General features: G+C 37.7%; 1 protein-coding gene across 7 annotated transcripts in view; it reads right to left on the bottom strand.

The window, feature by feature from the left end:
* KLRG1 (killer cell lectin like receptor G1) overlaps positions 1–11,670 on the bottom strand; it is a 49,527-nt gene that overhangs the window by 8,217 nt on the left and 29,640 nt on the right. For all 7 annotated transcript variants that reach the window (XM_032390997.1, XM_032390992.1, XM_032390994.1 and 4 more), the window contains exon 4: positions 11,051–11,211. In XM_032390997.1, the coding sequence (XP_032246888.1) occupies positions 11,051–11,170 (120 nt within the window). In that variant the 5' untranslated portion in view covers positions 11,171–11,211. The remainder of the gene's footprint in view (positions 1–11,050; positions 11,212–11,670) is intronic.

Genomic DNA, 11,670 nt, shown 5'->3' with positions numbered 1-11,670 from the left:
AGCCTGCTTCTCCCTCTCCCACTCCCCCTGCTTGTGTTCCTGCTCTCACTATCTCTCTCTCTGTGTCAAATAAATAAATAAAATCTTAAAAAAAAAAGAGTTAATACCTATTCTTCTCAAACTGTTCCAAAAAACAGAAATGGAAGGAAAACTTCTGAACTTCTAGGAGTCTTATCTTCTATGATAAGAACCATATGATCCTCTCAATAGATGCAGAAAAAGCATTTGACAAAATACAGCATCCATTCTTGACAAAAACCCTTAACAAAGTAGGGACAGATGGAACATACTTCAACATCATAAAGGCCGTATATGAAAGACCCACAGCAAATATCATCCTGACTGGGGAAAAACTGAGAGCTTTTCCTCTACAGTCAGAAACAAGACAGAGATGTCCACCCTCACCATCATTATTTAACATAGTATTGGAAGTCCTAGCCTCAGCAATCAGACATCAAAAAGAAATAAAAGTCATCCAAATAGGCAAGGCAGAAGTCAAACTTTCACTATCTCCAGATCACATGATACTCTGTGTAGAAAACCCAAAAGACTCAACCAAAAAATTACTAGAACTGATACATAAATTTAGCAATCACAGGATATAAAATCAACGTACAGAAATCTGTTGCATTTCTTTTTTATTTTTATTTTTTTTAAAGATTTTATTTATTAATTTGAGACACAGAGATACAGAGAGAGAGAGAGAGCATGAGCAGGGAGAGAGGCAGAGGGAGAGGGAGAAGCAGGCTCCCCGCTGAGCCAGGAGCCCGATGCGGGGCTCGATCCCAGGACCCTGGGATCATGACCTGAGCCGAAGGCAGACGCTTAACCATTTGGGCCACCCAGGCGCCCCCTGTTGCATTTCTATACACCAATAATGAAGCAACAGAAAGAGAAATCAAGGAATCAATTCCATTTACAATTACACCAAAACCCTAAGATACCTGGGAATAAACCTAACCAAAGAGGTAAAAGATCTGTATTCTGAAAACTATAGAACACTTATGAAAGAAGCTGAAGAGGACACAAAGAAATGGAAAAACATTCCATGCTCATGGATTGGAAGAACAAATATTGTTAAAATGTCTATGCTACCCAAAGCAATCTACACATTCAATGCAATCCCTATCAAAATACCACCAGCATTTTCACTGAGCTAGAACAAACAATCCTAAAATTTGTATGGAACCACAAAAAACCCCAAATAGCCAAAGCAATCTTGAAAAAGAAAAGCAAATCTGGAAGCATCGCAATTCCAGACTTCAAGCTATATTACAAATCTGTAGCCATTAAGAGTATGGTACTGGCACAAAAACAGACACATAGATCAATGGAACAGAACAGAGATCCCAGAAATGGATGCACAACTGTATGGTCAACTAATCTTTGACAAAGCAGGAAAGAATATCCAATGGAAAAAAGACAGTCTGACAAATGGTACTGGGAAAACTGGACAGCAACATGCAGAAGAATGAGACTGGACCACTTTCCTACTCCATACACAAAAACAAATTCAAAATGGAAGAAAGACATAAATGTGAGACAGAAAACCATCAAAATCCTAGAGAAGAACACAGGCAGCAACCTCTTTGACCTCAGCTGTAGCAACTTCTTATTAGACACATCTCCAGAAGCAAGAGAAACAAAGGCAAAAATGAACTATTGGGTCTTCATCAGGATAAAAACCTTCTGCACAGTGAAGGAAACAATCAATAAAACTAAATGACAATCTATGTAATGGGAGAAGATATTTGCAAATGACATATCTGATAAATAGTATCCAAAACCTATAAAGAACTGATCAAACTTAACACCCAAAAAACAAATAATCCAATTAAGAAATGGGCAGACAACATGAACAGACATTTTTCCAAAGAGAACATCCAGATGGCTGACACATGAAAAGATGTTCAACATCACTCATCACCAGGGAAATACAAATCAAAACCACGATGAGATACCACTTCACACTGGTCAGATGGCCAAAATTAACAACATGGGAAACAACAGATGTTGACAAGGATGTGGAGAATAAGGAACCCTCTTACACTGTTGATGGGAATGCAAACTGGTGCAGCCACTCTGGGAAACAGCATGGAGGTTCTTCAAAAAGTTAAAAACAGTACTACCCTATTCCCCAGCAATTGCACTACTGGGTATCTACCCAAAAGATACAAAAATCTGATTCAAAGGGGCACCTACACCCCGATGTTTATAGCAGCATTATCAACAATAGCTAAATTATGGAAAGAGCCCAAATGTCCATCGGCTGATGAATGGATAAAGATGTGGTGTATATATACAATGGAATATTACTCAGCCATCAAAAAAGAATGAAGTCTTGCCATTTGCAAGGATGTGGATGAAACTAGATGGTATTATGCTAATCAAAATAAGTCAGTCAAAGACAAATACTATATGATTTCACTCATATGTGGAATTTAAGACACAAAACAGATGGACATAGGGGAAGCAAAAAAGAGAGAGAGAGAGAGAGAAGCAAACCGTAAGAGATTCAACTATACAGAATAAACTGAGGGTTGATGGAGTGGGGGGATGGGCTAAATGGATCATGGGTATTAAGCAGGACACTTGTTATCGATGAGCACTGGGTGTTATATGTAAGTGATGAATCACTAAATTCTACACCTGAAACCAATTTTACCATATGTGTTAACTAACTAGAACTTACATAAAAACTTGAAATTAAAAAAAAAAAAACCTGGGCGCCTGGGTGGCTCAGTTGGTTAAGCGACTGTCTTTGGCTCAGGTCATGATCCTGGAGTCCCGGGATCGAGTCCTGCATCGGGCTCCTTGCTCAGCAGGGAGTCTGCTTCTCCCTCTGACCCTCCCCCCTCTCATGTGCTCTCTCTCTCTCATTCTCTCTCTTTCAAATAAATAAATCTTAAAAAAAAAAAAAAAAAATTAAAAAAAAAAAAAAAAAAACCTAAAAGATATGCAAGTTTTCTCATCCTCTTCTTTATAGAAGAGTAAAAAAGTTCACCTGGGTGAAAGGGCTTACCCAAGTCTCCTTATTGAATAAGCATCCAAGTTTTCTCTCCCAGTACTAAACTTTTGCATTACATGAGGCAAGTAATAGATACTAGTAATAGTATTACCTTCTAGTAATAAATAAGATCCTATTGTGCCCCTGATTAATGCTCTCTGATGGTTTCCTCTTTCACATAGAATAAAATCAAAATCGTTACTATGTATTACAAGATTTTACGTGATCTAGACCCTGCCAACTATTTATTCACTTACTAGCTTCCAGTCAGGCGAGTCTTCTTTCTGTTCTTTTAACATGCCAAGGTCATTTTTACTTTAGGGTCTTTACATAGCTTTTCCCTTTCCCTAGATTTTTACATGGCTGTCATTCAGGCCTAGGTCTCAGCTCAAATGTTACCTCCTTAGAGAGGCCTTCCTTTGCTGGCCAATCTAAAGTAATACCTACATTCACTATTATACTGTTTCATATTCTTCAAAGCATATATCACCATATTTATTTACTTGTTTGTTGTCTGTCTTTCCTCTAACTAAAATGTAAGCACAGTAATAGCAAGAATTTTTGATTACTATTGTATCCCCACCACCTAGGAAAATATATGAAGTGATTTAATTATCTAATATTATTTAATAATATTTACAGAATTAAGGAATATAAGGACAAGTCTCATGCCGCAAGAAATTAAAACCTTTTGAACACAAACTCTCTGCACTTTTTACTCTACCCCCATGGAGTACTTACTTATATATGTTGGGGGTAGGGAGGTAAACTGAAGAGTCAAGGAAGGGTAAGAGAGATGAAATGATGTCCTAATTTCCAGAATAGCATGAAACCTTTCATGCAGTTCTTAACCAAGTTGCTTTAAAGGATTATTTAAATTGGAAAAAATGACTTTTTCCTCATTTCTCCACTGGAATGACAAGAAAAACAGTCTCTTTCTTTCTTCCACTTATTTCAAGGGTAGAAGGATGGCTAATAAAGCAAAGAGATGAATAAAGACTTGCTCAAAAACCTCAGGCAGAGTCTGAAGAGCTGGGATTAGACGGTGCCCACATACAGAATGCCAACCCTGCACTAAGTTACTACTCTCTCAGCCCACACAATTCTGAGTCACATGATCAGGCCACTGTACTACTTCCCACTGATGAGGCTGGAGAGTGAAAATTTTTACATTCCACTTTCACTTGAAAACCTTCACACTTGGAATAAGCCTCAAAACCAGATTGCAATTACCTATGTTATATGTACTCATGGATAGTGTGCGTGTGCGTGTGCGTGTGTGTGCATGTGCGTGTGCGCGTGTGCGTGTGTGTGTGCGCGTGTGTGCGTGTGCGCGTGTGCGTGTGTGTGTGCATGTGCGTGTGCGCGTGTGTGTGCGTGTGCGTGTGTGTGCGTGTGTGCGCGTGTGCGTGTGTGCGCGCGTGTGCGTGTGTGTGTGCGCGTGTGTGTGCGTGTGTGTGTGCATGTGCGTGTGCATGTGTGTGTGTGTGTGCAGAAGCAGCACAGAAGTATAAACAAGGGTGTTAACTCAGAATCCTTGTCCTCCAGAGAGGGTGTGAACTAAAGGACTCAGGTTTGTTATATTTACTTTAGAGTTTGTGATGTTTGGTCGTATTTTAGAGAGAAAACATGCAAAACCTAAAAGCAAAATGAAGACAGAACTCAAACAGATAAAATCAGATACATTTTTCTTTCTTTTTTTTAGGTCAATATTTATGCCTTATACACACACAGACATACTTTTGCAAGTAATATTTTAAAATTATAACTTAAATATTATTAAGGCATAGAACATTCTCCTTAAAATACCAAACTAACATGGTTTATGGGATATATCTAAGTTATTTCAACCCTTATGGAAATAAACTAATAATATGTCAAAGTTACTTGGTCATATCTTCAATTGGCTAATCTAATATTAGGAATTATATCCTTAAAAAATGACTTCAAGAAAAATAATTCATATAAATATGCTTTAACTGCATAAAAATTAGAAATAAGTAAAATTTTGTCTAAGAATATGAAAAATAGATAAGCAATAATAGAATATACAGAACCTTAAAAAATAAATAACTAAAATAATTTAATGTTTGGAAAAAACAGTAATGAAATAATGTTATATGATAAAAGCAGAACATAAACATAAGGTGACCAAAAAATTTAGAAACGTAGGATAAATATATTTTTAAATATATATATCTGTTTTAAATAAATGCATCTGTTATATTTTTAAATAATACCATTAATATTTTTTTCTTCAATCTCTGGACACCTTTTCAGGTAAAGTATTTAAAGCGATGAATGTAGTTATTAATTTGAAAAAAAAAGTACAATACAGATCACCCATAATATCTAAAATCAACTGGATCTATTGCTTTAAATTTAGAGGAGTTTTGCCTAAAACATATCTAGAGGTTGAATAACAACATATTGAGCATATTACTTGAAAATGTAACTAACATACTATTTAAAAATAGGTTTCTCCTATGTTTCCAGACTTTCAGATGCCTTATAGTCTACAAACAGCAATTAGTATCATATAAAAACATGCAGATACAGTAAGAGATATCAAAGGAAAATCTGACAAGCTACACATTACTAGAGTTTAATATTTATATGAATGTTCCTTATAATTTTGCGTATGTACACAATACTAAAAGTCAATTAAGACTTGCTGTGTAGGGGCACCTGGGTGGCTCCGTTGGTTAAGCATCTGCCTTTGGCTCAGGTCATAATCCCAGGGTCCTGGGATCAAGTCCCGCACTGGGGTCCCTGCTTGGCGGGGATCCTGCTTCTCCCTCTCCCTCTGCCTGCAGCTCCCCCTGCTTGTGCTCTCTCTCTGTCTCTCTCAAATAAATAAATAAAATCTTAAAAAAAAAAAAAGGACTTGCTGTGTAAACCAGAGCACTCTATTTATTTATTTTTTTAGAGCACTCTCTTTAAAAGTGAGACTGTCCATTGACAGATGAATGAATAAACAAAATGTGATATATCCACATAATTGAATATTACTCAGCCATAGAAAGAAATGAAATTTTGATACATGCCTCAGCATGAATGGACCTTGAAAACATGCTAAGTGAAATAAGCCAGATACACAAGGACATAACAGGCAAATTCAGAGACACAAAAAGTAGAACAGTGGTTACCAGGGGTTGAGGGAAAAGGGGAATGGGGAGTTAGTGTTTAATGGGTACAGAGTTTTGGTTTGGGATGATGAAAAAGTTCTGGAGATGAACAGTGGTGATGGTTGAACAACAATGTGACTGTACTTAATGCTACTTAATTGTACACTTGAAAATGGTTAAAATGGTAAATTTTATGTTATGCATGTATTTTACCACAATTTTATAAAATGTTAACAACAACAAAAAAAGATAGAGATATCTTAACCTATCTACCACACCTACACTTTTGATGTGAAGGTCACAGCTGCTGCTTGTTCTGTTTATGAGGGAAGGGTGACAAAAACATAGACATTATCAGACTATAAGCATCTCCAGAGTAAAACAGTTCTCCTACCATCACCCTGTGTTTCCAGGCATTTCTTTGAATCTTCTAACATATTTCAGATTTCCTCATAACAAAAATACATAGGTCAACAAGTCATAATTTATTTTGTGATATATATTTATTGAAATTTCATGTCTTGGGAGACAGAAGAGAAAAGCAAGTTATTTTGACTCTAGGCTTTATTTTGAGCGACAAAGAGAATTAAAGTGGAAAAGAAGAAAAACTAAAATTAAATGATTCGTACTATGTTAAAGGAAATTCCACACAGATTTTCTCATTTAATATCATCATAATTCTGGAAAGAATTTTCTCTACTTTATACCTGAGGAAATTGAGAGTCAAAGAGGTAGAGAAAATTTCTCAAGTTCACATAGCTAGTAAGCAAGGGAATAAAAACCAACTGGTGACTGTCTGAAAGAAACCAAAAAGCCCTTTCTGTTACTTTAAAATATGGGGGAAAGTGAGCACGTTACCACAATGTTTGTGTTGTAGTATCCAAAGACGGAAGCCCTGAGTATATTTAGATGTAAATCCTAAAAACAAGAAAAGCCAATATCAAAAGTTCAGGAGGAAGACAGGGACAATCCCAAAGTCATAAACTCTGATAGGGAAAGAGTTAGTTAAGGCTGAATGAGAGGTTTTTAAAACAAGAGCCTGATGATATAATCTCACATTATGATAATGAGGAAGAAAGATGTCACATGGTGAGGAGCAGCAGGATAGATTTAAAGAAACCAAAGTATTTCCACAGGGAACTTTCTGGTCAACATGCGTTTTAAAATAACATACCAACAACTATAACAAATGCTAACAGAAGCGTGGGAGCGGCAAGGGCACTGGTTCCTGTGAGTTGGGCAGAGGCTGGGAGCTAAAAGAAAAAAAAAAACCTAAAAGCAAATGCTAACATCCTAAGTGAACTGAACCTAGCGGAAAAACATGACAACAAAAATCAAGAACTTGAATATACCTAAAGATCTAAAGATAAATTCAAAGAGCAAGAAAAACAACAAAGAGTCAATGCCGTAATATAAACTGAAAACTGAAGAAATAACCGAGCGATTCAATTTCCATTTTGTGTATTATTTTCTCAAAAATAAAATAAATATTTAAGACCAAGATAGAAAAAAGATAATAAGTGAGCATCTCACTACTTTAAATATATTTAAATCCCAAGAGTCCTATAATGTACATTCCAGATTTCAACTTCAAATGATTTTTTAAACATGAGTAGAAAAGGCACAACAGACAATTAATAGGAAAAGTTATTTCATTTTTCAGCATGCCCAAGATGTATCTGGAAGCCATCAAATACAATATTTCTGTAAGTGACTTTAAAAGGCTGGCTGATAGTTTAAAATCTGGCTCTGAATAAAAAAATGTCTAGCTCTGCCAGATCTGTAGCCTTACTTGTTCACTAACTCTTGTTCATTAACTATTGATTCCTCAGTAAATGGAGATGTTGAACTCAATTTTGTAGGATGTGCTGTGAAGATTGAGAATAATATACATAGAATACCTGGCACATGGTAGGTGCTCAATATATACTAGTTTCCTATTATATATACTTTGCTGTAACTGATCTAAGATAGAAGTGGGCTATATTTATGTATCCTACTGACAGATAACTATTTAACAACAGGAGAGAGAGACTTTCCCATACCTTTGCGGCCTCTGGCATATAGCAAACTACTTCGCTAGCAGTATTCTCCACCAGTGGAATGCCAATTTGAAAACCTTCCATTTTAATAGACCCATATGCTCTTCTAGTAGCTGTTTAGTCCTAAGTATGATACCAGGAATATCAAGCATACCTTAAAGGAGTATATAAATCTTGCCTTGAGAACAAAAGAATAACAGCACTAGTACAGGAGGCTCACAGATCAGACAGAAGTCAAGCTGGTTCTATAGAATCTGACAAAAGCTGGGGGCAAGAAAAAGAATTAGACCAGAGAATCGAGCAAGATTCCACAGCAATGTCAGAAGCAAAACTCATCTGATTGCTATTAAATCTCTCAGGGGCATTCTACCTTCTCTTGCACAGCCTTGAACCAAGGGGCCTTATGAGAAAATGAACTGGTTTTGGAAATGTAGCCAATCTAATTCTGTTCAGCTTACTCAACAGCAGAGGCAGGACTCAGGGAAAGTAAAGAAAGACAGACAAAAAGCCCTCTAATACCGCTCCATTTCCTTCGGGGGAGCGCTGAGAAACAGAAACATCCCCAAGCCCCAGATATTCTGGGCCTTAGGCCTTTTCCTCCTCCCTTCTTCTTATCACACCGCCTCATTTATAATAGCTGCTACACCACACTTCTCTGTGGCAGTCTTGCTTTATGACTCACTACGCTGTTTATCAGTATTTGCCCTGCAATGTTTCAAGCTCTTTGCTCTTTTCTGCTATTGACTTCAGTCAGCTCAAGACTTCAGATGCAGATATATCACAGTGCGAACAGGAGTTGCTGCAAAGGGTCCAGAAAGCAAGGCTATTATTATCAGATGCCACAAAACCAAGATCTCACATATCTAATGAATAGACCCCATGCGTTCTACCATCTAGTTTAGGGAAGGCACAAAAGGAAAGGAAGTCACGGGGACAGACTGATTTGGAATTAGATTCTATGCAGAATTTCAATAGAATGAGCATTCCTCTTTTGACAGAAAACAAGAAATCTAGATGCTTTAATCTTTTCTTAAAATAGGAAGTTATACAATTTAAGGACTATATGTTCTCCTCATCAGCTTTAGAGTAGTTACCTCTCTGAATTTCCCCAAAGAATGTTAGTATAGTTGAAATCTTTTTTTTTTTAATTGAAGTGTAATTGACACACAATGTTACATTAGTTTCAGATGTAGAACACAGTGATTGGACAACTCTGGGTATGCAATGCTACAAAAGCAGTTAACATGTGTCACCATACAATGTTATTATAATATAGTTTAATTCTTTTTTTTCTTCCTTATCCTTCTCTTTTTTTTATTATTAACATATGATGTACTATTTGTTTCAGGGGTACAGGTCTGTGATTCATCAGTCTTACACAATTCACAGAGCTCACCATAGGACATACCCTCCCCAATGTCCATCACCCAGCCACCCCATCCCTCCCACCCACCTCCACTCCAGCAACCCTCAGTTTGTTTCCTGAGATTAAGAGTCTCTTATGGTTTGTCTCCCTCTCTGGTTTCATCTTGTTTCATTTATTCCTCTCTTCCCCTATGATCCTCTGCCTTGTTTCTCAAATTCCACATATCAGTGAGATCATATAACTGCCTTTCTCTGATTGACTTATTTCGCTTAGCAAAATACCCTCCAGTTCCATCCATGTTGTTGCAAATGGCAAGTTATAGTTTATTAATAAACTGTTCTCTATGACTTAATTCTACCCAAAAGAGAATACATAAAACAATATCAACACACAAAAATCAACATGAAATTAGCACTAAAAACCTAACTCGGGGGATGCCTGGGTGGCTCAGTTGGTTAAGTGTCTGCCTTTGGCTCAGGTCCTGGGATCGAGTCCCCACATTGGGCTCCCTGCTTATCGGGGAGCCTGCTTCTCCCTCTCCTTCTGCTTGTGTGCTCTCTCTCTCTGTCAAATAAATAAATAAAATCGCTAAAATAAATAAATAATAAATAAATAAATAAATACCTAACTAGGATTTATTTTCTTTGCATATGTTATTTACATTGACAAGTTAGAATTTGATTTTTGTACCAGGTTATCTCAGGATGTCAATTCCTTATATTACCGTGAGATGCCCTAGGATTAATAACGAGCTCTCCTCCAGGAGACTACTGGGTGGAAAGGAAGGCTCTGAGAGGCATATAGGAAATGGAGCCCTGCAGCTTAGCCCTGCAAGGAGGTTAAGATCTCTCTCTCATTCTCTCTCTCTCTCTCTCTCTCACACACACACACACACACACACACACACACACTGTCCTTTCTTCTTTCCCAGCTCTCTGGAACTGCTTCTTCTTCATGCCCTATGCCTCATACCAAATGTTTGCTAGCCTAGAACTTACTGGATTCCAATGAATGAAGGGAAATTACTGAAAAAGGCATTTAAGCCCTCGCCACAGTCTCTCTGTCCCCATGATCTCTCTCTCTCTCTTCCACTCCCTCCCAAATTCCACCAGCTTTTGCATAGGAATCTGCTGTCTCCTTGTTGTTGGACCCATATGTTTCTGGATCTAATGCTTTCTTTTAATTAGACCTGTATTTCACGCCTAATTTCTATCTGTAATACTCCCCATCCTTCCACCTCCAGCACACACATACACACATACAGGAGTACGCAAACATCTAAGTTTCCATACCTGAGGGCTGCTGGGTCAAGCAGAGAAAGGGTAAGGAGTAGGAAGGAGAGGGAAGGAGCAGGGGTAGAGGAGGAGGAAGGAAGGGAAAGAAAGAGGAGAGAGAAGGAGAGGGAAAGAGAAGAGCGTTCCTTTTGTTCCTCAAAAGAGAATACACAGTACATTGGAACAGCATTCACCAACAAAACAACCGACATTTGCCAAATGTTTGCATTTACCATTTCCTGGTTGTCTGTGAACATAAGGAGATGTGAGTCTTCAGCTAAGCAGAATTCCAGACTAGAATTCCAGTCTTTTTTCTCCACTGAGAAGTAATAACAGTAGTTACCATACTTCATCCAGAGGTCTGGACAACTGCGACAAGTGGTACACTCGGAACCTGGAAAGGAAGAGGACCTGGTTCACATCTTTATGGACCACTTAGTCTTGGAAATGAAATGGGAGATAAATAGAACATGGCGGTCCCCCGTCTTCCTTGCCCCACCACCTTTCAGACTAAGGTTTAGAGAAATGCACAACAATGCCTGCCCTCAAATTAAAAACTTCATGATGTCCAACTCTATCACTACTACTGTGCATTCCACTACTTAAGCGTGTGACTATGACTAAAGCAGGTAAGGAAATGGATACAACCTGGCAGAGCACCGTGGACAGAGTACAACACTTGTGCTAGAGATCTTTATGCACATATGCTGTATTCATACCAGATAAAAATAACTAAGCATCTGCATTATATGTATCAGTCCATTGTCTATGTAGGCTTAGTGCACGCACTGCGTAACTGCATAATATACATTGCTGAAATCAGGCTGAATTTTCCAGAATGCTCAACCTCAAC

The sequence above is a fragment of the Phoca vitulina genome, unplaced genomic scaffold (assembly GCF_004348235.1).
Source record: "Phoca vitulina isolate PV1807 unplaced genomic scaffold, GSC_HSeal_1.0 scaffold59, whole genome shotgun sequence".
In the NCBI taxonomy this organism is placed as follows: domain Eukaryota; kingdom Metazoa; phylum Chordata; class Mammalia; order Carnivora; family Phocidae; genus Phoca; species Phoca vitulina.
The sequence above is the reverse complement of the archived record's forward strand: the minus strand, read 5'-3'. Positions and strand labels throughout refer to the sequence as shown.